The following is a 26,543-nucleotide window of genomic DNA, read 5'->3' as shown; positions in this document are numbered from 1 at the left end:
CAAAGAAAAACATTTTGTCATCCTTTTTTATTTTCAAATAAGCAAGAAGAATGATCGTAGGAAATCAAGAATTCTTCTGCTTTTAATCTATATTTTAAGAACTGATTGCACCTGTCCAGCAATACTGGTTTTCCACATGCATAGTCTGAAGCAACTGAAGTGCAAGTTAATGGAAAAGTTACTTTCAAGTGTGAGGAGTTTACTGTAACATTCTGATATTGCAAATACACAACCTTAACAGACTCTTGTGATTATCTCCTCCATAGATGAATATTGGTGTGGCATGGCATTAACCTAATTGAAATCCTATATCCAACAACGGGCATAGTACACTAAATCCACTAGGCTAGAGCTAGTATAAAAATTAACTGCAACCCAGTCCTAAGTAGTACATGATGCATGGCTTTATTGAACATTCTGTCTACAAGACACATACACACTACTGGCAATTCTCTGTTAGAATGTTAGAACAAGTACTTTAAGGATATGCACGAGTTAAGATTAAAAAATTAGCCAAGGAAAGTAGAAAATGTATTTTATTTATATGGAAAAGGCTACATCTGGATTTGTAAAAGGTCTGTGATGGTGTTATGTTGCCTACACATCAAAAATCAGTTGTGAACAGCAACAAAACATTACATATCTTTCTACATACCAGTGCAATTAGTTCACATTGCAATGAAATTGAGTATGCAACAGAATCAAAACCAAGTGTTTCTCCATAATCAGCATACAAAGATTTAGAGCGCAAAGATCATTTTAGGTTTTAAGAAGTCTGCAGTCAGTCTTCAGAATATTCTAATAGGTGAAATACTCCAATTATTTTCACTATGAGCAGGTATATCTTGTCAATACTGTGCACAAGCAAGTCTAAAATTAAATGACTTACATTGTAAATAGAATCGTCTATACAGTAAAAAAAAATACAAATTATGTAACAGAACTAACAAAAAGAAACTTAAACACAGTTATGAAACAGACCATATACTTGAATGACATACATACAGTATTCATCACATGAAAACAGCTCTTTTTCCAGCAAAAATAATTTGGTTGATTTACAACTGCATTATGGATCTTGTAGTCTGAAGATGCAGGTGTCCAACTCTTAAAAACTATAATAAATGTCTTCTGTAAAGCATACAAAGAGGATAAATATTCTTATCACAGTCATAAGGTTGTTTTTGGAAGTTTGCTCTCCCTTGCTCCAGAAACACACTTACATGGGTGAAAAAAAATTCAAGGGGTGTCACACTGAAACCATAAACTGTGCTCCATTTCCTTCTAATTTTGAAAAAAAAATAGAATTTACAGTACTCTGTGGTATATGAAAATGTCTTCAAAACTTTACATTGCATATTTCTGAGTCCATTCTCTTGCATGTCTGTTGTATCTGTACGTGCAGAAAGAAGGCATTACAGTGAAGAGCTGTTAGTGATACATTGACAATGGCCACGTATTTACTTAATATAGGTGTTATTGAGCTTTTCACCTCTGAGCATTGAGTCAAAGAACATTAAAATAGTCTAAAAGCCAAGAAGTATATACCCACTACACATTCAGTTTCTAAGGTCACCTATCAGCTATTCAGGCTCAAACCCAACTTCATAGGTTTGCATTAAATTGTGTAGCATTGTGCATCCTTCATTTGTGTTTCACAGCTGGTTCCCTTATTTGCACCTTAACAGGAATTTGTTGTCAATTACTATTAAAGGCATATGCTATTATGAGTCTAACAAAGTTTACACACTTTAGTTCCATAAAATTCAGTAAAATTAACTGGGATTTTATTCTCCATTCTGCACTGCCAGCTGCATTTCAGAACTCGAAAAGAAAATTTTCCAAAAAGCATTTTTTACTAGGTTTTAAGTCTTGGGTCTTTTCCTTCTCGTATGAAGCTGATTATCTTATAATTCCATAATCCCAAAGGTAAATGTCCTTAGAGAGTTGATAACTTCCCCTCTGGTCCTTATATTTGCTACATTCCACTCTTCAGACTGGATTCACTTTCTTCTGAGTCATCCAGAGAGAAATGCTGACAAGTTTTTAAACATTTTTCTTAAGATCAGTATAGCAACTCATGTACTAATTGGTTTTCTTCTTAAGAATATGCTACCATATGAGTCTTTACATCTTTACTTAATAAAATACCCATAGATAAATGCTCAGGGGTAACCAGCCATATCTTTCATTTCCTAAATCCAAGACGAAACAAAAAAATTTAATAGGTGATCATCATAAGAAGATAAAGCTATAGTCAAGACTACACATTTTCTTACTTTCCCTAGCAAAGATAAAATTTTGAGGTTTGGAGATAGAAAACCATCCCTCATTCACTTCCTTCACAAACAGGAGGCACAACAGCTGAAATCACTAATAAGTAGGTGGGTAGAAAAAAGTTGAGCCACAAATGGGGAGAAGCTGATGCTCAACATCCTCAACTTGAACACTATCTACTTTGCAGAATGAGCTACAGAGTTCAAGCACTTGAGAAGTTACATGATTTGACTATACCAGACACTGAACTGTCAGGAAAAGGCCATTTTAATAATTCTCAGTCTAAGCAGAGAAATACTAGACCACAGACTTCTGTGTAACTTCTACATCACTCCTTTGCTGTCTACTGCTCAAGGTAAAAGCAATACTCAAATCTTCCTGAATTTGTGACATGGGATGAGCCACAGGCCCCTGCATACACTGCAAGAAGTCTTCAGTGGCTCAATACTAAAAAATAGGTACCAAACAACTCAGTCAGTTCAACAGAAGATCAAAAATCCAGAGGACTGCAGTAGTGACAAATAACTCATATTTGGGAAAATGATTTTTCATGCAATAAATCTAAGACATTACACAAAAGTGCAAAGGTTTTATGTAACTAAGTACAAAAAATTAGTTACCAACAGTTGTGTGTGCCTACAGTTTTCTAGTTGCCATCACCATTCTCAATATTTAAAAGGCTAATCCTGTAGAAATCTAGGAAAAGAGTATTGCTAAAGCTAATATAGAAGGTGCATAGCAGATAGCCATCTGCAAGTACAACACACACAATTATTTATGTTATACTCACTTTTCCTTGTCTGACTTGTAGATCTGTGCAATATCTGGTACTAAAGGATCATCTGGATTAGGATCACAAAGTAAGGAGCATATGGACAATAAAACTAAATAAAAGAGACACTAGATTAAGCAAGTTAGTTTGCTTCATTTCTGTAATCCTTTAATATATTCCAGTACACTGAAGGAGGGTGGTAGGAGGGAATTGGAAAAAGAATGCCTATTAGTATTAAGCTGTCATTTAACAGTTCTGTTCAGAAATGTTTATACAGCATCATTTTTCTAGGGCCTAAGTAAACAACACCTGATACAAGCCTAGAGAATTTGCAACCCATGGACCTGTACCTTTTGTAATGATCTCTCTCCCAGATCATAGCCTAGGAACATTAGCCAAACTACAGACTACACAGTTACCTGTAGATATTTGCTCAAACTATGCCTTCCATCTGCAGTTATTTAAAGTAACTAATGTTATTAATATTACATTGCCATGCAGTACTCTATTTGTGCATATCCTTTTCCATTTCTGTGCTGACAGTTATTCTCTCAATGATATGAACATTTTACCTAAGTGTGACTTCCATTTTGGGAAATACTTGATCAGCATTAAATACAGGTATTCACTTATAAGTTCATATTAATTTCCTGGTATTGAACTAAAGATGTTTGATTTTTTTCCCTAACATTTTCAGGCCATGCTTTTCAGGAAATTTCTGTTTTTTTACTCAGAACTAACATGCATACAAGAGCACACAGTTAAATAATTCTAAATATGTTGTGAAAGGGAACTTCATGATACAGTAAGAATCTGCTGTAAAATACCTTTTTTCCCCGTGCTTTATCTTGTTACCAAAGAGCCCACACCTATTTTCAGAAGTAGAAATTTCAGCCACTTAAATACTGACTTATTTTAAGTGCCAGTAACATTAGAAAATCAGGTTAGAATACATGGTCACACCTATCAGAAGTGCTATAATATGCTGTAAATTTGCGATTCAGTTAAAAAAAGACTAGAAAGGAGAAAGTTCCATGAGTCACTGACCTAATTTCCAGTTTGGAAAATACATAATATGCAAGCAGGTTAAAAGCATATCAAATCGGAACACGAGACCAGCAGACTGCTCACTTTATAACCAAAGAAATGCTCAACAGGTAGAGATAGAAAAATGCGGAAGATCTAAAAAACTTTATGAATTTTCAGTTGTAGATGCCAAGTGTTAAACCTAAGTGCCAATTCTCATTTGCTTAATAACTAGAAACAAGACAATTTTTGGATAGCTATAAAACAACTAATTTACATGAAAAAATAATACCAATTACACATTGGAGTAATTCATGTCTTCAGCAATGACTTCAGGAAACAGTATTAGATTTTATACAGCTTGTGAGATTACTGCACAGGCCTGTAAGCATAAGAAGTTGGTTTTCTAAGGAGGTACAGCAACTGGACTTGCATAGAGCAATTTCCATTGGACAAAGACTCACAATTTTTTCTTTGCTTGTACACCCAATGCAATGACACTTCTAAAAAAGGGCACATAGTTTAGAGAGCTTCCAAGTACATAAGATGTGATACAGCTTGACCTTTTGAGCCACATGAGAAATTTCTGTAATATGACTAAGTGTGCCTTAGCATTTTAAAGATGGGTGAGGAAAAACAACAGCACCCACATTTTAAGCAGCTTTTGAAGTGACACAAAAGAACTGCTTAACTGTTAGCTCAATGTTACAAAAATCTATAGTGCTTGTTGGGGTTTTAGGAGTTGTCCTGATTTTTTTTTTCCTCTTAAAGGAATTTTCCCCATAGGTGTTGCTAGGGGGACAAATTGCTGGGTACTTAAGAAAAACAAAAGAGGTGGCCACTCCTAACGCTGGAGAGGGAGGCTGTTTTATGTAGGCTGCTTTTCCTTCTGCCAGAGAAACCCTAGGATCCCCAGCCCGCCTTCCCTGCCCCGCTGGGAGCCGGGCCGTGGCTGCCCTGCCCCCACCATTGCTCCGAGCCTTCGCTACATTGTAGCCATGCTCGGCCTGCCTGCCCAGACCTCCGGGGGATTCCCTGTTTGGATACATCTCATCTGCCATCTGGGATTTGTGCTCGTCCCTGCTGCTCCAGCCTGCCATTCCAGCCTGCTGTTCCTGAGGGTATGGCTGGATACCGGGATCGGCTGCCATGGGGTTTGTGAAGCCTTTGTTCCATTCCTCCCCGGGATCCCAGGCCACCAGTGCCGCGTGCTCCCCGAGATCGCTCCGGAGCGCCCCCTGCAGCCGCGGGGGAATCATCGCATCTGCCCTGCTGACCGGGAGCCTCCAGCGCCCCTGCCGGCTGAGAGCGGAACTGCACCCGAGGGGAAAGGGCCTGACAGACGAGAGAGGCTGGGACTGGGTTTGTGGTTCTGTTTGCTGTTACTGCCATAGTTGTGTTGTTTGTTTGACTTGTTATACACATATAGATATATAATAGTAAAGAACTGTTATTCCTATTTCCCACATCTTTGCCTAAAAGCCCACTTGATTTCAAAATTATAATAATTCGGAGGGAAAGGGGGTCGCCTCTGCCGTTCCAAGGGAGGCTCCTGCCTTCCTTAGCAGACATCTGTCTTTCAAACTGAGACAGTGCTCAAATTTTGAGAAAGTTTAACTACAGGATGAGAATATTTTAATAAATCTTTTACTGATGACTGTGAAAAGAGCTACATTCTAAAATACTCATCTTACAAAAGAATGCAAACCACCAGAACAAATTATCTCATTTTAAAATAAAGTGAAATTAAGACCTTAGTCCACACAAGGATGCTCAGGCAAAACCCAAAGAGTCATCAACAGGCAATCATGTAAGCTCACACAACATTAGTATCAGGATTTCACTTTTACTTCCAAGTTGTGATTTTGATGCCCTACTCATCAGTTTCTCCTCAGTTCAGCAGGCACTGAAAGCTATCGCATTTCAAGCTAATTGGACATTTATTATCTTACCCAACTTGGTTTAGAACATTTCTTTGCTGTGCATGCATCTTTCTGTAATGTGACACTCCCAATAAACTGCACAAGATCTTGGATCATAACAAGAATTCCAATGGAATTTGCTTCTTCTGAAACATGCAGGATAAATGAGTTCCCACTGCTACCTTTAAGATAGTGCAATACACAAAAAAGTGCCATGGCAGTGTATGCAACTTCATAAATGCATTATCAAATCAGTGAGTTTACCTTTAGAAACAGTCAGAGCTGGTGACCATTGTGATCTCAAGATATCAAGACAAATACTCCCATTACTGTTTATGTTTGGGTGATATATTTTTGTGGTAAAAGCAATCTGTAATAAAAAAATAGATAGTAACCAAGTAACATCAGATTAGGGTTATTACATTTGTAATCCTTAACATTATCCCTTCCTTTACAGTCATGCCAGATCTGCCAACACAATTTTTTTACAGTCTTATCTGCATCCATGATGAATATGTATACTATTGCTCACCTTTCTGGTTTAACTTCCAAAATTAAGCCTCATAATAAACTTTGACCAAAACACTTTCTTTCCTTAAAAGAAAAGACTTACCTTTGGTGGTTTGAAAGGATAGTCTGTTGGAAAGTGTACTGTGAGAAAAAATACTCCCCCTTGATAAGCACTATCAGGCTGAGGAAAAAACAAAACAAATAAACCACGTTAATATATTTCAGCTGTTTTGGCGCTTCCCTTCCAAATGTAGATAACCTCCTAGAGGAAATCGATTTTTTCCTCAGCACACAGCCCACTATGGGCCATAAACTGGGAAGGCACAGAGGGAACTGAACCCTCCCACTGGCCTGCAGAGCTACAGTAGAGCCAACTGTGGCTACTACTGCAGCAGCACAACACAGTTACCGAGCACTGCCCTTCTGGGGAGAAAAAGAGAGGGAGATCAGTAGCTTCACTGCAATGAGGAGAATACGAAAACCAGAGCAGGTCCTCCAAATCTTGTCTCCGTGCAAGACCACAGCTGCTCTGATCTTCCTCCATCCTTAAGCTACAAACATACTTACCTTAAGAAGTGGTTTCTCTTTGCAGATGCAAAGAGTGCGATTTTCCAGCATAATTCAGTTCATCATGATGATATCAGGGAGTTTTAAAACATACAACATCTTTGTGACCTGTACAAATCTGTGAACATGCATTTTGTTAGAAAACATGTGCACAGGTTTACATCCAGGTTGCACAGAGTTAATAGAAATAATTTTGTTGTATTCATCTGTTGAAGAACTTTCATTTTTATTAACTAAAAAAGTGAGCTGGAAAGTCTTAATGCTAAGTGATAAAGAGCAGTTCTGCCATTTCTGGTTAAGGGAAAGAAGAAAACTGCTCTCATACATGGTTTACAACAACAATGTAGGAACTCAATCTCAGCAAAGCCGAAGATCAAGGTTTTGGGTTTCCTTATGGAAGGAAAGGCAGACTGTTTTTAAGTAAAACCTTTACCTCGGAAATTAACAGTTTTAGAAATGACTATGTGACTGTAAAAGGCAAAGTTACAAATGGTTCGCTAAGCCATGTCGCCTTACAGGCTCAAAGTGCAGAGAAGACTGCATAGTAAGGCAGGTTATATTACCATCATGCTAAGTCAGCATTAGGTGACCTCAGAAGATTGCCACTCTACTTCCAATTAGGTTTGAAAGGACCTCTTGCTTGCATACTAAATGGGTTTTTCAAAGTTAAACTAAGCTGAAGATGAGACAAGTTCAGTGTCAAAAAGAAGGCAAAGTGAAGTCACTCTACGTTTTATGAGAAAGGTATATAAAACAAGTTGATGATACTCATAGACAGAAGAGGTTACCCTACTTCTGCACATAGGAAGTGAATTCTGAAGGTAAGCTTTAGTCCTGTGCTTCCCTTGGGCCATCAGGAAACATACAGAATGTGCACCCCTAATTTCTTTTGTTATCAAGATAAAGGATTAATATCTGAAATCTTCTGTTCCTGTATCTCTGCAGATATGGCTGAGAAAGGTTGGCAAGAAGATGCTCATTCTTATCCTTAACTAGAGACATCCGAGGAACTTAAAGCAAAGAACAGAATATTTTCCACTGTAGAATATCAAAGATGAACTGCAAGCTGGAGAAGAAAATGGAATTTAAGCCAAAATTTATGTGCTAGTATTTCCTTTACTCATGTCATCAGAGTCATTCAGGATGGAGACATTATTGGTGGCAACCAGCACATAAGCTTTTGTTAACTCTTCGTCGCTGCTTTGCCATTCACCCTTTGGCAGTGCAAGAGGGCAAGAGTCAGAAGGCCTTGGTATGTGAAACACAGTTGTTCAAGAAAAAGGTCAAAAGCATTAGTATACTACAGAAAAACAGTTGCTGCTGGGCCATGGACAAGTTGGACAACAGACTTAGTTGTTGTGACTGATCTTTCACTACTTCAGAACAACTGTGCTGAAAATGGAGAACTAGTATCAAAGCAGACACATTTCCACTTTTCTCCACGATTTAATGCTGCATCTTAATGCATTAAGTATTATCTCAAAATTTCACCTCACATAGTGACTCAGCTCACTGTCTGAACTAGAGATTCTTCTTTCCAAATTATTAGATCTGAAAGGAAAACACTAGGAATACAAACTCCTTACCAGGTTATTAAGAAGCAGACCTTCCCTCAGATCATGTTGTTCTTTATTATTTTCTTTGCTAAAATTCTTCTCAGTTTTCCTTTAAAACCTTCTGCTGTTAAGCTTTTTTGTCATTTCTTACGTCATTACCTTGACAGGAGTTGTAATTTCCTCAACTCAAGGAAAGCACTTTTCTCACACAAAACCCAGCAAAAGCACCCCACTGCCAGCCTGCAGTTCGCAAAAGCCACATGCTTTTGCCAGAGCCACATCACGGCTATCGAATAAAATAAGCTCCATCTAAAAGCCCAAAAATTACCCTCTGCAACTCTGCTCTTGTTTACATTTACCAACTTTAATATTAGATTTCACCCACTCTTCCTCCTTTCAGATGGATGAATCTTCCAGAATTGATCTGACCATCTATGAAAAGCAAGCTCTTTACTGTGTAGCCCCCATCACCAACTCAAACACCACAGTTGACTAGTTAAGCACCTCTAACTTCATGAAGAAGATGGATTTTTGAAGAGTTACAGAAAGCAACTGGTACCAGATTACTAAGAAGAGTATCACCCTGAAGTTTCAAGCTATACACAGCACAGCTGAATGTGGCTGCTGCGTTTACAGGAACTCAAACAAATCCTTCCATACCAAAAAGAGAAGCAAGGTGTAGAGGGATTCCTTGTGGAACAGGGGCATATGATAGCCCAGGAAAGTTTGGGCACCCCAGGGCTGCTGCAGAAGCACCCCTGAAGGGCCCTCAGGCTGCAGATAGGCCAGAAAGACACCTGGCTGCAGGCAGCCTTGAACGGCCTTGGGAAAAGTTACATGCTGGTCGGCTCCGTCGCAGCTTAAGAGGCTGTCCCGCGGGAAGAGGGTGTGAAGCTTTGTAAAGTAGATATAAGTGAGTGTAAGTAAACAATAAAGGAAGAACGATGCTCAAATCATATCGGTGTTCGTATCGTGACTTTGGCCGGCTCCCCTGCGCTCGGAACCCCACCCCCCCCCGCTAAACCTGGCGCCCGGAGAAGGGACTCGAGTGCTTTTTGCGCTTAATGCAGGTTCGCTTAAATGTGGTAAGACTCTGAATCATCGTATTGGTGGTGGAGCCTGGGGAACCAGAGCGGGTGGTCTCGAAGCCGAGTAAAGCCGGAGGCCGTAGCTCGTGTGCCTGCAGGTAAGAAGCCATGGAGTACGAGGCAGGAACTCGTCTCCTAGCCAATATTCTCTCTAAGAAAGGTGAGACTATAAAGGATCAAGATCTTAATGCCCTCCTTACGTGGGCCCAGGAACATGGTTTATTGAGATACACTTCGCTTTTGTTTTCAACCAAAGTGTGGTGGGAAGTTGGGAATGAACGGTGGCTGTCCACGATTGAGGGTGGAAAACAAGGGAAAGAAGCTAAAGCTCTTGGATTAACTTGGAGAGCAGTGACTAACACTCTCGCAGAGATGAAAGCAGAGAGGACAGTGGTCATGGCCGCCATAGAAGCTTTAGGGAGTTGCAGCTCCAGGAGTGGCGGCTCCAGGAAGGGAACAGATGGGGGCCTTACGAAGCCGCGGCCGGAGACCAGGGCGGAGTGCAGGGTTGCACAATTCTTTGGACTGACCGCGGGTAGACCGATTAAGGGAACAGCAGCATCTGTGCGTTCCCTGTGGGAGTTGCTGGATGCGGCGGGGAAATAAGTTACCCCTCCGAAGTCTGAGGGAGAAATGGCTGCAAAGATGGAAGTGCCGGTGCCCGACTCAGGGAGCAGGGCGCAGGAGAGCAGAGAAGAAATGAGCGATCCTAGCTCCCGGCCGAAAGTGGCGGCGCGCCCCCCCATCCCCCCGCCGGACAGCGGATCAATGTCTGATGATGAAGCAGCCTCTGCGACTTCGTCACCCGCAGAAACAGCACCAGCCAGGGGTCAGTCCCAAGAGGAGGAGAACCACAGAGAGATGATGCAAGAAGTAGTCAAAAAGCTTGCTGAATTGTCTACACGGCAGGACACGCTAGAGTCCAAGGCTTGCAAAGTTACACCTTCAGCACCATGGCATCCCGTGGACCTACCGGTCAAGATAGCCACCAGAACTCCTACATTCCCGTTGGGAGGACCGGGCACAGTACCTATGGCCCCTCCCTTTCCTGCGAGGGGAGGTGCAGCCATTGCCTCCATCAGCCCTGACGGGGAGGACTGACCCATTGCGAAGGAGATGGAATGGAGTTATTCGTGATGCAATCATTGAGGGTGACTGGAATGTTGTGGATGCCCTTGCCTGTCCTGTACAGATACAAGGGGACACTGCAAAGTGGGAACCCCATGACTGGAAGATCTTGCAGCAAGCCAAGCAAACGGTCACCACGCATGGCTTGCAGTCCGAAGCTCCACGAAGCATTCTGCAGTTTATCTTTACAGCAGATGTCCTGTGTCCTAATGATTGCATCAGCATTGCACAATTGTTGTTAACCCCTTCACAGTTCCTGCTCAGGAGCGGATGTGGAAGCAGCTAGCACAAGAAGAAGCTAGTAAACACCAAGGTGACACACAAGACTCACTGTATGCGATCCAAGCTGACATGCTAACAGGGAGCAGGGCTTATGGAGCGACGGTGATGCAGCTGACCATGCCCACCATCATTCATCAGTTGTCACAGACTCCTGCCCACAAAGCCTTGTTGTCAGTACCTGAAAAGAAGAAGTCTCCCTCATATGCAGCAGTCCGACAGGGGCTGTCAGAGCCATATAGTCAGTTCATCGACCGTCTGTCAGCAGCCTTGAAGGATGCAACTGACCTCTCTGAAGAGCTCCAAGAGCAAATAATGTTCCAGACCCTTGCCTTTGAAAATGCTAATAGGCAAACTAAGACAATTCTTGCCATGCTGCCCCAGGGAGCAGCAGGTGCTACCTGTGCGGAGCAGTCATCTCAAACAGCTGCATTTACCGCAACACTGCAGTATGTCCTGCAACAACAGGGAGAAGTCATCGCCGCAGCACTGACCAGAGGGGTGCCCAGCAGGTCGTGCCATGCTACGCATACAGGACCCCGAAGCGAGAAGGCGCAGTCAGCATCGGCTCCTGAGGAAAGTGACGCTGCTACTACAACAGCTGGAACTCTGGGACCTCTGTCCCGAGAAGCCTTGGGAGAGGCTGCAGATGCGGCTGAGTGAGGGGGCTGAGAACTTGCCAGATCCACCACTCTCCATAGCAGGAGAAATAGCGAGACCCTGTGACGAATATAACAGCTGCCCTGGGTGGTTGCTAGGGACTTGTGGGGGGTGTCAGGGAACCCTCTCCCAAAGGCAAAACCAAGAAGGGGAGTTGCGTAAATTCTTGGGTATAGCACCAGACCCAGAGGTAGAGTGGGGAATTGTTTTTTGACTGTCTTGAGACAAGGGCATTGGTGGACATCTTCGATCAGCTGTCCGCCCATTTAGATCAAGTGAAGGCAGTTAATTTGGCTAGCATGTATGTTTTTACCTGGTGCTTCAGCAGCCAGGGCTCACGCAATTTAATTAAACTTGCTTGCTGGGCGAGGGATGAGCTAAACGTAACTTCACAGATGCTTGACGAGCTAAGCACAGATGTTACTAGTGTTAGGCATGCAGTATTACAAAATAGGGCAGCCATTGATTTTCTACTATTAGCTCATGGCCACGGCTGTGAAGAGTTCTAGGGTATGTGCTATATGAATCTTTCTGACCACTCTGTCTCAATTCACAAGCACCTCTCTGACTTCCAGAGGGGCCTACACAACCTTCAGGAGACAGACGACCCTATTGGAGATTGGCTTAAGGGTCTGGGTATCACCGGATGGCTGCATACCTTGGTAGTAGAAGGCTGCCGATTGCTATTTGTAGTTATATTAGGCTTAATAGTATTTGGGTGTATTTTTTTCTTGCCTTAAAGCAGCGCTGAGAAAGATCATCAACCAGACCTGGGTTGCCCAAAAAGAAAATGGGGGATATGTAGAGGGATTCCTTGTGGAACAGGGGCATATGATAGCCCAGGAAAGTTTGGGCACCCCAGGGCTGCTGCAGAAGCACCCCTGAAGGGCCCTCAGGCTGCAGATAGGCCAGAAAGACACCTGGCTGCAGGCAGCCTTGAACAGCCTTAGGAAAAGTTACATGCTGGTCGGCTCCCCTGCTGCCTAGAGGCTGTCCCGTGGGAAGAGGGTGTGAAGCTTTGTAAAGTAGATATAAGTGAGTGTAAGTAAACAATAAAGGAAGCACGATGCTCAAATCGTATCCGTGTTCGTATCGTGACTTTGGCCGGCTCCCCTGCGCTCAGATCCCCTCCCCCCCCCCCCCCCCCCCCCCGCTAAAGCAAGGTCTTACATTTTAATGGGCATGATTCATATACTTACAGGTCCCATAATAGTTGCTTGCCAATGAAACACTGAAAGTCAAAAGATACAACAATTAGAGATTTTCTGAGCCTTTTCAGAACTGAAATGTACTGAATGTGCTAGGAAGAGCTTACAGTCATCTCCAACAGGTCCAGCAGAACAGTGGGCTGGTGGGTCTCGCTGCAGATCACTTAGTTCCTGCAAGAAACACAGAAATATTTGAAAGACATGAAAATCCATACCACTTGACAGCATCTCTCCAAAAGTGGGAACACAAACTAATTTTATTAAACCTGTGGGCATTTTTTGCGGTATCTTGATTAAACAATCAACACTTGAAATGCCCATTGAGACTGAAAAAGTTTTCTTGCCAGATGGCCTGGAGCTAACATTGTGCTAGAAATTAACATCTGAAAGAATTTAAGAGTTGCAACCAAGTTCATAGTTACGTCAATGTACTTGAAGGAGACAAAAAAAAAATAGAGTTTCTTGATTAGTCTGTAAACTCACTGTTTAATTTAGTTAGAGGCTAATCTGATTGTTCTCTTAGCTTTTGATTTTACAAAAGTTTTTGTATTGTCCTAGTCTATGGACATCAGCTGAGCTAAACTGGCTCATAAAATCTTTGCAGCCTGCCTGGAGATGATATACGAACATAATATAAAGGGTCCTAACTAAACTGGGAACTAAAGGAAAAATATTAGCTCTACACCTTATTTATCATACTTTGATTCAATTCCCTGCAAGCTTTTTTTTTTTTAATGACTACTAAAAACCTCCCAAGTTGAAACATATGCACTCAGAGAAGCTTTGGATGGTCAACTGATTTATTTCTTGTGCAGTAGTCCACACAGTCCCAAATAATTTAAAATTATTATGTGATTATACAAACCCAGCTCAGCTTTTCATCTGATTTATCATCACTATTTCAAACAGAAAACAAGATGGGCAGTAATGTTAGTTCATCTTCCTTGTTTAATTCAATACACTACTTTTGATGTCTGAACTTTGACTGTACTAACTTTTTCCAATTCTAGGCTGATAGGAACTGTGCTGCAGGAACTTTAATGACTACGTGCAAGTACTTCCTTTGAAATAAGTTGAAAGATGTGTGTTAAATCACTGTTTGTAAATAACTCACTTCCTTACTCAAAACCTCTGCATTTAAGTCAACAATAGACATAAGCAGGTCTGTAAGTTTACCTTAAGAAGTAACACCAGAAACATTTCCACTCAAAATACGTTAGTCAGGGCAACTACTTACAAAATCAAGATTTAAACTGGAACTAAGTTTAACTCAAGTGTAGAATTGGTGTACTTAGTGTGATCAGACCTTACATACAATTTGAAGGGTTAAAAATCTGCACTTCTTGACTGCTGTGATATATTTTTCCATTTATGACATCCAGTAAATATTTTAACTCAATTTACCATGGACCTGACACCTAAATTCAGCCAGACTTACAGGTTCACTCTTGACCCTGAAATCAAAGAAGAGTACTGCACCATATCTTACTACTGCTCTGAAGTCACTTCTCACAATCCTTGTAATTGAAAACAAGAGAGACACTTCTTTCATATACTGAAATAGCTCAGATTGTCAATTGGCATTACTTGTCTGCACTTTAACTTTATTCTGTTGGTGACACTGTATGCTGATCCAGAAACAACACTCTGGGCTAGACTTTAACAAATAAAGGCACTTTACAAGCGCAGTTCCCGTTTTAATCAGAGGATTCAAATTTCATTAAGGAGTGATTCAGAGAACCAGCTATTTATGCAAAGCCAAGCCACTGCCACTACACACAGGGAGTCAACAAATCTCAAGTTTCCAGAAGTCACCAGAGACAAACATAACCAGCAGCAGAGGTGTTATAGGCACTGTTTTCTCTAATTTGCAACTCAAGATCTAACCTAACAAGAGAAGTTTAAGTCTTGTACACTCACTAAAAAAACCCAACCAAAACCAAACAACTACACTACACTGTGCTAAAACTCAGAACTCAGACTAACAATCATGCATTTTATAACAGCCATTGTTGAGTACTAAATTCAAGGCAGTAACTGGAAAAATATGTAGATTAAACTTTTCAGAATGTCTCTAAAGTATATGCAAACATTCCACATGCATATGAGAACTACCAGGCAAATTTTAGAGTTGCAAGTCTGAACAGTGCTTTTGTTGCTAGATATATTCATCCAGATCTTTACGTATCACAAACCCACACAAATTGGTTTTCTTTCATACGTACACATGCATTTAAGAATTAACAGAACTGGGGAACACTCCTTGGGTTTACACTTCAATTTGTTCAGGCTAAAAAGGCACTGACATTTGTTCATGATTAAAAAAAACCACCCAAACATTTTTAATTGTACATTATGAGACCCAGAACTATAAACTCCTGTTATTACTATTTCCTGACAATGAAGAAAAGGTTCACTTCAATCAACTTCACCAAATGAGAGCAATGTTCACAAATACATTTGGAGAGCTTTTGCAGCTATGAAACATAAAACCAGACCAAACTTCAAAATCAATAGAGCAAATTCAAGCTGTATTTTGCAACCATATGAAACCATAGTGAAGTTAATGTGGTTTCCATAGAAACTTCGCGGCCAGCACTGCCAGGCATGGTCACAGAATGCCTGCTAGTAGCTGCTTGGCAGTGGCCAGAGACTTGGCAGCAGCTCTCCCCGCTGCCCTGCGGCTATCCCACCACTCTTTGCAGCTCAAAGGCTGCGGGCAGCTCTTCCCACTGCCCCATGGTAACATGATCCAACAGTATGAACAGTTTGAATATTTACATACAGAAATTCAGATGAAGCTGTGATAAAAACAAAGAACTATTCAGCTTTATATTGTTGATTATGCTGTTTAAGCTTCGATTCAAAGCAAAATTATCTGGAGAGCTGTAAGATTTAGGCTTCAAGCTTTCCTACACCTTTTAAAATGGTGCAAGGAGACACTCAGATGTCCCTGAGTCAGACTGACCTGCCAGTGCCCAGAACTGAACACTGCAGAACAAATGTGAGGCTCCTCTAAACACATGTAGAAAAACTTCTTCATGACTTTACATATTCACAAAAGAATGAGATGTTGAATACCAGAATTCTTTATACAAAGCACAGATGATCTTTACAAGAAGGCCAAAACTTTGCTTTGTCAAGGGACAAGGCTGAAGACTTACAAAGCTCAAGGTGCTGAAACCTCATCAAGAAGTGCAAGATAACTGCATGTGAGGCACTACACAATCAACTCTAGAGATTCCCCTGTAATTTTAAGTTAATTGGTTACAGCAGCTTTGTCCAAGTTTTATGGATTATTGTATTATTATGTAGCTGCATGACGCAGGTCTGGTCACTTCAAGGGTCTGTACAAATACTTTTAGTCACTGGTATAAAAAATGCTGGTGAAAGACATGTACACATGCCAACAAACAGGATCTATAGCTCAAAACAGTGCAGATTCATTTTCAAAAGAGAAAGTCACCACTACTAATATAGTGTAAACTGGTGCAAGATCTTTTATGAGAATATACAAACCCAAAATTCTGTCTGCAAGAGATGCATCAGAAGTATGAGTTATTTCAAACACTGGTGAACATCACATCATAAAAGCATCTCTCAACAGCTCCAACACATGCCACACTATCCCAGTACAGCCAGGATAAACGTGTACAGACAAAAATACCTAAGCTAGGGACAGTGGTAGGAATAAATCTTCTAATCCTCTCATACAAAATATTACAAGGTAGAATAGAATACTAATGGTTACCATACTACTGGAGATAGGCAAAGCCTCCAAATTACCACCTTCCCTTGCACAACAGACATTCCTGAACAGCTCTGTAGGCAGCATGAAGCAAAATTTCAAGTTTACAGCTGTAAAAAACAGGCTGTGGTAAGCTATAAATGTTTGAGACATTTCCAAATGTGCAGACTAATACCCATGGTCAAAGAATAATGCAGGATGTATTTCATAAAAGTATGAATTTGAAGACTGCAAGGCCATTTTAACACTTACATGCTTGGTTAGCATCCAGGCCTCTCTCCCAAAAAGCTATTGGAACAACATTGCAAAGGATACTTTGGTGACAAGGAAATAAATGTTCTCAGCATAGCACTCAGGGACACCCACTGACTATGAGCATGAGTAGTTAAAAAACAAACAACAACAAAAAAAGTCCTAAAAATGTCTTCTTTCAGTCTAAAAAAATTCAGAAAAAAAAAGACTGCAGATTATCTGAAGACCAAAATAAACTCCAGACAGCATCACTGAAAGCTATTTTCATTCTCCAATCAACACAAAACCACAACCAGAACCTTTCTCCACACTGTTATTTAAAATACAGATTTTTATTTGCCAGCTGTGTTCTTAATTTCTTGCACAAAATGCACTATAGACTACAGACTCATTTCCTACCAACTCCATGAGTACACTGCTGCTTGGAACCTTTTGTCAAAAAAACCCACAGTGATCACACATAAGACTTAGTTAATTCTCTGGTTCTTCACAAATTTGGTAAATATAAGGCACATATTTATCATAAGATTTATTGCTATAATGGTTAGCCAGTAATAAATATTCTATTTCCATACATTGTTTTAATGCAAAAAAAAAAATAGTGCTAAATATGTAATATCACAGCTGAGGTTTTAAAAGCAAATTCAAACATTTTATGTTAGAGTCAAAAAAGTTTCCTCGTTATGTCCATTACCATCTAAAGACTGCAGGTTTAAAGTCAAAATCTAAACCACAAATATCAATAATTTTTATTTGAGTCAATTTACAATAACAATAGTTATTTTCAACATAAATTTTCAAGTTAGTATATCCTGTTAGCTTAACCATATATGAAACACATACTGAAACACAGAGACATATAGTTCATTGAAATAAATAAATGTTTGAATGCTTCTGCTCTTACTGAGTCATAGGAAAAAAACAATCAAGCATTATGTACCAATAAGAGAAAAACAACAGCTATTTTTAAAGCAGTGTTCAAATCTATCTCCTTTCTGGTTTCAAAATGTCTTCTAAAATCTCTTTAAGTCCGATTTTTTTTAATGCCTGTAACAAAAGTATGTACTGGTTTTGTACAAGACAGCCTGAGCATTAACAAGCACATCAAACTCCCACTGACACTGGAGGAGCACCCAGGTACAGGACTTATGATGAAAACAATCTCAGCTGTGATATGGAACTAACAGGATGGCAAACTCTGCAAATTAGGTACGTGGACAAAGAATTCAGAACAAGAACCCCAGAAAAATGGTTCTGCATAGGACAGATGGGCAGAACTGAGACCTACACACTATTCTGCAGAACCTGACAGTCTGAATTATTTTCCACCTTGCACAAAAGTAATGGTATCTCACTTTCCAGAGGTGGCAAGAATAAAGTCTTCTTTGCACAATATTCCTTCCCAACTAAAACCTACACTATTTGTTTTGCCTTCATCATTTGCAATATCTGGAATTTACAATGCTCACAAATATATGTTATTCTTTCACTGCCCCAAGGAACATCACACACAGTGCAATCGAACTTTTTTGACAGTGTAGAAATACAGTGCCTCTCTTATACAACGGCAAAGCAAAGCACTGACCAGGTAAATGAACACAGGCTCCTCAGCTTATGATGAGTAGAATCCCCCGACCCTAAACTCTCTGAGGAACTCTGAGATGACTTTGTCATGGAGACACTGCTGACAGCTGTGCCTGCAGAGCAGGGCTTCATGTCCTCACCATTCTTCCACCTCCAGCACTAAGATCAACATACTTCCACCATGTGCAGTGATCAGCTTCTTCACTGGTTACTTAGATGCCCATTTTTAAAGAAAGCTCCTGTAGTGGTTTGGTCCAAAATACTCATTACTGTTTATCTTCTGTGAGATAAGAATTAGGAGAAATGCGAAGCAGGCACCAAACTTGAAAGAATATAGAGAAGTTTATTAACAGACCTAAAAGAAGAAAAAAAAATTATACGACCTTCAGAACTCTCCTCCTCCCCCCACCTTCCTCCCTTCTCCCACTGACAATGTAAAAAAAACAACCCTTAAGATGTTCAGTCTGTTTACCACTTCCATAATAACCTTGTTCAGTCCATTTAGAAAGAGAAGTCTCTTCTTGCTTGTGCTATGTAAACAGTATCACAACGAGACAGCCGCCCACTTCCAAATATTGTTCAGTCCATTTAGGAAGAGGAGTCTCTCTGCTCGCACTGAGTCCCTTCCCCCGACTTGCAGCTTTTCCCACAACTGCTTTCGAGGGTGCACTCTTGAAGTTTTTTGGGGTACAATTTTAAGGTTGAGCCGTTCAGAAACAAAAACAGAGGCCCTTCTCCTTCCCTGGGAGCAAAGGGTCTTCCTCATCTTCATCTTTAGGACTATCTCTGGGAGCATCTCTAGGAACTGAGGTTTCTCCTTTCCCATTTGGAGCAAAAGTCCTCATCTGGTCCATCTCTCCCTGTCCAAACTTCTCATGAAATTACAGCTGTGTCAGCATCTGCCTATCTCAGCGCAGGTGCTTTTGCTTACGAGTTGAACACTCCACCCCCCATATCTTCATGAAATTACAACAGGATACTTTGATATATCATAGCTTCACAACAGAATTTCAGCTTTAAGCATCTCCTCTCTCTCTTCCCTCAGGTTTTCAGCTCTTCACAGCAATAAAAGGGTTAATCTCACCTTGGCCTTGCAGCTTTGCAGCTGGAATGTTGAATTTTTCTTATCGCAGTGGAGAGGGGGGAGAGCCGAGCCGCTCCGGCTGCCCACGGCAAGGCCAGTGGGGGGGGGGAGGGTTCCATGGCTGGAACAGGCCCATCGGCTCCAGGATGGCTGTGGCCCGACCCGGCCTGGCCCAAGCAGGGCCTGGTTGGGCCCGCTGGCCCCCACACGGGGCCCACAGCCACCTGTCCCAGCGCTGGAAATGAGAGAGAGCTTGGGGGGGAGTTTGCCTATTCTTAAATGTGGATCACAGAGGCGGTCACAACTTTAAGTGGCTTAGAGAATTGTCCATATTCAAACTGGCCAGCTGATAGGTTCTATCAGGTCCCAGAGGAAGCTGTAAGCACCCCTTAGCAAGGACATCCCTTCCGGGACTATGCTTGCTAACCTATGACAGCTCCCAAGCGCAATACGTCTTTCTGTAACTGGGGTACAGTCTTGGAAGTTCACATGCTATCCTCCTTTGAGGAGTCCCTTGAGGACAATCAACCAAAGGCAAGATGCAATGACACAGATCCCAATGGCAATACTATTTAGAAATCAGTCCCAACCAGTATGACAAAAAAATATGTTTACTAACATGTTGACGTATTGTAGCTTTGCTTCCTTTGTAGGTGGTGTCATACTGAACACACAAATTATCAAAATTACTGTGAGCAAACACTCAAGCTTGCCACCAAAGTCCCTTACCTTTGTTAAAGCACAATTCTGAACCACCTAAACCCGCCCAAGCTTAACTTCAGACAGAATGTCTAGACTGACGAGCTCCCAAGCAAAACCACTGTGTTTGCTGAGTGTTTTGTTCTCCAAATAATTCCTCTAGGCACTCTGTGAAACCACATTTCCTCTACTCCAGATCTTATCCCTTTCCTATCTCTGGGATTCAACATAACTATCAACCTTTACAGCCAGTCTGAAACACCAGGAAAGTAGACGAGATAAATAGATGAGATAAACACACCAATATACAAATACATTTCATCTACCATTAAACTTCCAGTTCTGTGATTTTTTGGGAAAAATTTATGTATTACAGACACATCAAAGCAGTTTGTCTTTTCAAACTTCTCCCCTTCATTATAAGTTTCCATTTGAAACAAACCTATTTCCTTGCCATTCCTTTTCTCTTCTACTTCTCCAGAGATAGGCTGCTAGCCAAATCCCTCTAGTAGAATTTTTTTTCTTCCCCTGGAAAGGCAGCAAAGAGTGATGAGGGTAGTTAACGAAAAAAAAGAAAACCAGCAGTAGTCATTTCTGCAGCAAACTAGAAGCAAGCGGTAACTAGTTCTGAATTTAATCTCAACTCTTCTTGGAGGTCCTCACCCAGTTTTGGGTAGAAGTTATTGTATAACCAGAAAATCTCATAGCACCTTGCAGTCAGCAGGTTGGAAAGCATCGCTTCATTTTGAAAGAGTAGAAACAGAATTTAATAAAGCAATCATGATGAAAGATACTTTCATAAAATGTCTAACCATAATTTCACATCTATCAAAGTTCTTAAATGCCACATTAAAGAAAATTGTGGCTTTCCAATATGTATGAACATCTCTAAAGCAGAAAGAAAAGTTACACAGGGAATGTGATAAAAGTATGAAGAATAATCCTCTTCTAGCAGGATCTCATTTGGAAAGCCACAAACCACCACTCCATCTCAAAAATACTAGATTACCAGACTTTCCTATTTGTCTGTTCGCTTTAGCAGAAAGAAGCTGAACAAGAAGTGGAAAGAGATAGTATTTAGAATAATCGTTTTCTTGAAACATGAAGGTAAGGAGATGTTCAATAAGAGGTGGGAAATTAAAATGGCAACAAAAGGCAAACCATTCCTATAATATGTAGAAGCACAACAAAGTTATTGCTAAGGAAAACCACTGCAGTTATTTTTTAATATTTGATATAATGGTCAAATGCAACATTCACGACAAATATGTGATATGAAGGAACAAAATGTCCCTTAATTGCACTACCTGTAAAGGCATAAGCTTTGCAGCATGAGACAGGACTACCAACTTCTGGTAGAAATCCATCCAAATAAGTTGGTACCTACTGTAGGGTATCCCAAATCTGCCTACTGTGGGGTTAATCGGTCACTATAAAATCCAATTTCTGCAATACCCGTGGCTTCCGAGAGCAAAAGGGAATCCTGAACAAGAAATTATAGCACCGTCACATAACCAGGGTAGCACTAATGCCGACTAAACATGGCACATCAACAGCAACCAAACACCACGGATTCTGTTTCACGGCCACGGCACTAACCTTAACTCCCCTCCTGCGCTGGTCACCCTCGATACCTCTCTGTACTGTACAGTGATCAGCTCAGCCTTGCCAAACAAAAGGAAACTAGGAATTCACAACTTGAACCAGGCAATTTACAAATATCAGCCCAAAACACTACAACTGGGATACGTTCAAAGGTCAGACCAAAAACTATGCTGACAGCACTTCTTAACCCAGGCAACAGCCAGCCGTGCAAAACGGCAACGCAACGTTCGGGAGACTGATGCCCCAGCGCCTCTGCTAAAGACCCCCCATTAGGACCTCGGCTTTCTCCGCTCCCGCACGCCACTTGGAGCATCGCGGCTGGTCCACAACCGGCGCGTTAAAGCACCGACTCGGGATGCGGGGCCTTCAAAGAGGCAGAGAGTCCCGAAACCATGAGGCGGCCGACGACAGCCCCCCTTCTCCGCCTCACACCACTCTCCTTCCCCGGCTGCCGGCGAGGGAAGGACGGGTCCTGGTGGAGAAAGAGCGCGGCAGCGGCTGCCGCGGATGCCTCTCGCTGAGCCCGCTCAGGCCGCCGCCACCACCTCCGGCAACAGGGGGGCGGCTCCGGCGACTACCCTAGGGCGGGGGGCCCTTTCCGCCCCCTCCCACGGCTCGGGCCCCACTCACTTTCTGTATCCGCTTCAGGGCCATGGGGAAGGCGCGGCGGGAGCTTGGGGCGGGAGCACGGCCGCGGCGGGGCGGGGCAGGCGGCGGGAGCGCGCGCCGTGGAAGCGGGAGGGGCGGGCACGCAACCGCCGTGCCCTTTGTGTCCTCCTGCGCCTGCGGAGCCGCGGGCCGCGCGCGGAGCGCGCCGGGAAGCGCAGTCCGCCGGCAGGGCGGCGCGCGCGCCCCCTGTCGGGCGGCGGTGCGCGGGTGCGGAAGGCTCGGCCGGGTCCCCGCCCTTCAGGGTATGCGGGGCTGAGTGGGAAACAGCGAGTGTCTGTGTCTAATGAACAAGGGGGTGAAAATCGCGGCCTCCGCCGGCACGCGGAGAGATGAGGAACTGCATACAAGGAAAATGTGTGTCGTATTTATGACTGTGTGTGAGAGAAGCAGAAGACGTGTGGGGTTGAAAAGGCTGTTGAATAGGTTATAGAATCATTAAAGTTGAAAGAGCTAAGATGGAACTTGTGTGGAAAAATCACGCTATAAAAAGCCAGTGTCCATGGGTGAGGGTATGAGTGTTAATATCTTTGAAATGCAGCTTAATGTCTCTACCAACTTCAAGCCACAGGTTTCTTACAGAACCCAGACAGTTTGACTCCTGAAACAGACAAATGGGTCCATACAAGCCTGAGTTTCTGAACTTTGGGGGAACATTACACATTCAAGGGGGGAATATGTGGTAGGCAGTTCGGGAGTCTGTACCTTCCTAGTACCTCAGCCGATGGGAAAGCAAGAGGGCAACATGCCGGCCGGGAGTTTAGAGTAAAAGGAGGCTGTGTCCTCCAAAACCTCGAGAGAGAAAACCCCACGGGCATATGCCCCAGTGGACTCTCTCCCTTTATTCAAATAAAGTTGCAGGACTCCTCTGTCTTCTTTGTGGACACTGCCTTTTCAAAGCGTGGCTTTTCCGCTCAATACTTTAACAATCTAGTGCTAGTCATCCATTTAGAACTTGATGCCAAACTTTAACAATCCTGCCATCAGTTACCATGAAAGCCGTGGCTGCACAATTCTGCAGGCAACAGAGCCTCAGTTACCACGAGAGCAAACAATGAGGCCACCCCCTTGCAAACGGGTCAAACGTTTTAGCTCTAGAATTCCTTTGGCACAGCCCTGTTCAACATCCACATACAATTCAGATTTATTTTCTGAGACTGGCTAAAGTTTTGCTGTCTTTCTGGTGTCCATACCACAGCATTGGGGCTATCTTAGTTTAAAAAGTCATAGAACAGAAAGTCATTAATCCAGGCCCTTCAATACCCTATTAATCCTAAAAATTGTCACAGCTCCCCTTCAGTTCTGGGCAACAGCACCTCCAAGATTCCCTGGACCCCCTTGGGCCAAAACACTCCAAGCCTTAAGTCAAAATGCGCCCCAAACATTCAACCTTTCTCTCCATCACCTGTGCCCTCCCTTCAGATACTCCAAGTCTCCCTCCAGCCAAAAAATTTAAGCAATTTCACAGTGGCTTCCCCTACCACTTCCTCCCTTTCTCCCAATAGGAGGGAATCATTCACATATGGCAATAACCTAATTCCTGGGGATGAAGTAAATTCTTTTAATATCTTGCCCAAATACGACCAGTGCTTCACTGTATCCCTGTGGAAGGACCATCCATGTATTTACTATTTTCCCTTCTCCCTTAAAGGCAGAATACTGTTTACCATGCTTTGTAAGTAGGCATCCCCAGAAAGTGTCTTTTAAATCAAGTACTGAATAGAAGTGGTGTGAGGAGGGAACCTGGTTCAAGATGGTATAAGGATCTGGGACCATGGAGTGCCTGGGTTTAATAATCTAATTTATTATTCTTTGGTCCTGCACCTATTCTACAGGTTCCATCTGATTTCATAACTGGCAGGAGAGGAGTGTTATAGGGAGACATACATGGCTCCAAAGACCTGCCTTTAACAGGGACTCAGCAACAGGCTACAACCCTTTCCTTCCCTCCCTTGAAAGTGGGTGTTGCTTTTTAGACACCACTTGTCCTAGTTGCCTCAGTAACTTGGAGAGGCTCCATATCCATATTTCCCTGGGACTGCCCACACTTCTGGGTTCACTTTAGCATAAGCTTTATCAGGTAATTTATGCAGTGTCACAACAGTGCTAACCTCCTCATTACCCCTCACAACACTAACCCACATTCCCAACTCAGTCATCAAATCCCTCCTAGTGTCAGGAAAATTAATCCATGATGTCAGAGGTTTATGTCAAAAAGGAGACAGAGGAGTCCTGTAACTTTATTTGAATAAAGGGAGAGCCTATGGACATTTTCCAAGGGGTCTCTGAAGTTTTTGGGGACGCAGTCTCCTTTTGCATTCTAAGTTCCCAGCCACATCGCCCTCTTCCTTTTCCCCATTGGCTGAGGTATTCAGAAGGTGCAGCCATCTCAAATCGCCTACTCTATGCCCCCCTCTAATATGCACCCCCTTTTTGTTATATAAGTCTTTGTTCTTTTCCTCTAGGTTCAGGAATTTAACATGGCTTTGGCTGAGCAACAGTCTGTGTTGATTAGTAACATTTTCTAGAACTAATAGCTTCTTCTGTTACTTCCCTAAGTTCCTAGTCCTATTTGCAAACAGATTCACAAGGTCTGTTTTTAAAGACACATTCATCTTATTCCTTTCACTAGAAAACCACATTCACAACTAGGAACAAACAGAAACTTATGCATTTCAAACCCATCCCCCACACTCACCAATAGTGGTTGAATAAAATGCATGCGCTCGTCTTTCCCATTTACTCCCTGAAAAATCAAAAGAATATTTGGACTATTGTCCCCCACTTTGGCATAAAATTCAAAGCAGACCGAGACACCCATGTCTACCAGGAAACACACTTCTCGGTTCAGACCCACCCTGCATGTTATCAAGGGCTCCAGTAGGGTGAGCCCCTGGTTGTAACAGGAGAGTCTGATACCCTTAACAATCCATTTCTAATGCTACCTTTACCTTTTCCTCATACCCTCTTAATATATACCTGATGGGCCTTTCTAACCACCTCCTCCAGGGGCCCACTCTGCCACCTCTCCAGCCTGTGTTCCCACTGTTTGTGGGCTCTCACCCTCTGTTGAGGTATTGGGAGTTCACCTGTTTTTTTCCCTCTTGAGGAATTTTCCCCATATATGTTGCCGGGGCGACAAATTGCTGGATACTTGGGGAGGACAAAGGACCTAGCTACTGAGGGTGTGGTCCAACAGGCTACTCTCTTTCACCTGGGTGTATGGGCGGTTTTGTGCTCGGCATTCACGTGGAGAGAGAGGGTGCTGCCACCTCATCAGCACTGCAGGCTTTCTGCTTTCAGCTGCCTTCTTTCTACCAGAGAAACCCCGGGATTCCCACACCTACCTTTCCCTGCCCCCACCACTGCGTTTGAGCCTTCGCTACTCTGTAGGCCCCACACATCCTACCTGCTGAGAGACCTCCCAGGGTTTCCCACTGCAGCTCTGGAGTTTGATCCATCTCGTCTGCCACCCGGGATTTGTGCTCGTCCCTGCCGTTCCAGCCTGCTGTTCCCGAGGGTCCGGCCGGACACCAGGATCGGCTGCCATGGGGGTTTGTGAAGCCTTTGTTCCATCCCTTCCCAGGATCCCAGGCCACCAGTGCCGCGTGCTCCCCGAGATCGCTCCGGAGCGCCCCCTGCAGCCGCGGGGGAACCATAGCACCTGCCCTGCTCACCGGGAGCCTCCAGCGCCCCTGCCGGCTGCGAGCGGAACTGCACCGAAGGGGAAAGGGCCGGACAGCTGAGAAAGCTGGGACTGGGTTTGTGGTTCTGTTTGCTGTTACTGCCATAGTTATTGCTGTTTGTTTGCCTTGTTATACATATATATATATAAAATAGTAAAGAACTGTTATTCCTATTCCTCATACCTTTGCCTGAAAGTCCCTTAATTTTGAAATTATAATAATTCGG

At 42.6% G+C, this 26,543-nt stretch overlaps 1 protein-coding gene across 9 annotated transcripts; it reads right to left on the bottom strand.

Moving 5' to 3' along the window:
- Positions 1-379: 379 nt before the first annotated feature.
- Positions 380-22,701, bottom strand: UBE2D1 (ubiquitin conjugating enzyme E2 D1). 9 transcript variants are annotated; one of them, XM_019291362.3, is made up of 10 exons: positions 22,596-22,650; positions 20,803-20,888; positions 13,101-13,164; positions 12,985-13,016; positions 11,178-11,306; positions 7,075-7,192; positions 6,611-6,688; positions 6,262-6,367; positions 3,068-3,161; positions 380-1,393 (listed from the first exon to the last, which is right to left on the bottom strand). In XM_019291362.3, exons 6-10 carry the CDS (start codon positions 7,123-7,125, stop codon positions 1,348-1,350), a joined length of 375 nt encoding a protein of 124 aa, XP_019146907.1. In that variant the 5' UTR covers positions 7,126-7,192; positions 11,178-11,306; positions 12,985-13,016; positions 13,101-13,164; positions 20,803-20,888; positions 22,596-22,650; the 3' UTR covers positions 380-1,347. The 9 variants fall into 9 exon arrangements, with proteins under 9 accessions (XP_019146907.1, XP_019146904.1, XP_039410431.1 ...); XM_019291359.3 differs by lacking the exon at positions 22,596-22,650 and adding an exon at positions 21,960-22,537; XM_039554497.1 differs by lacking the exons at positions 20,803-20,888; positions 22,596-22,650 and adding an exon at positions 21,960-22,537.
- Positions 22,702-26,543: the final 3,842 nt, after the last annotated feature.

Source organism: Corvus cornix, chromosome 6 (assembly GCF_000738735.6).
Source record: "Corvus cornix cornix isolate S_Up_H32 chromosome 6, ASM73873v5, whole genome shotgun sequence".
NCBI classification, from domain to species: Eukaryota; Metazoa; Chordata; class Aves; order Passeriformes; family Corvidae; genus Corvus; species Corvus cornix.
This window is presented reverse-complemented; position numbering and strand designations above follow the sequence as displayed.

Excerpts from the sequence above, each read along its gene's own strand:
- UBE2D1 (XM_010408661.4), bottom strand. The coding sequence starts at position 22,619 with ATGGCCCTGAAGCGGATACAGAAA. Across the intron at positions 6,689-12,984 it reads AAGCAACTATTATGGGACCT|CCTGATAGTGCTTATCAAGG; the intron begins GTAAGTATATGA and ends TTTTTTCCTCAG. Across the intron at positions 6,368-6,610 it reads ATCCTTTCAAACCACCAAAG|ATTGCTTTTACCACAAAAAT; the intron begins GTAAGTCTTTTC and ends TTTTTATTACAG.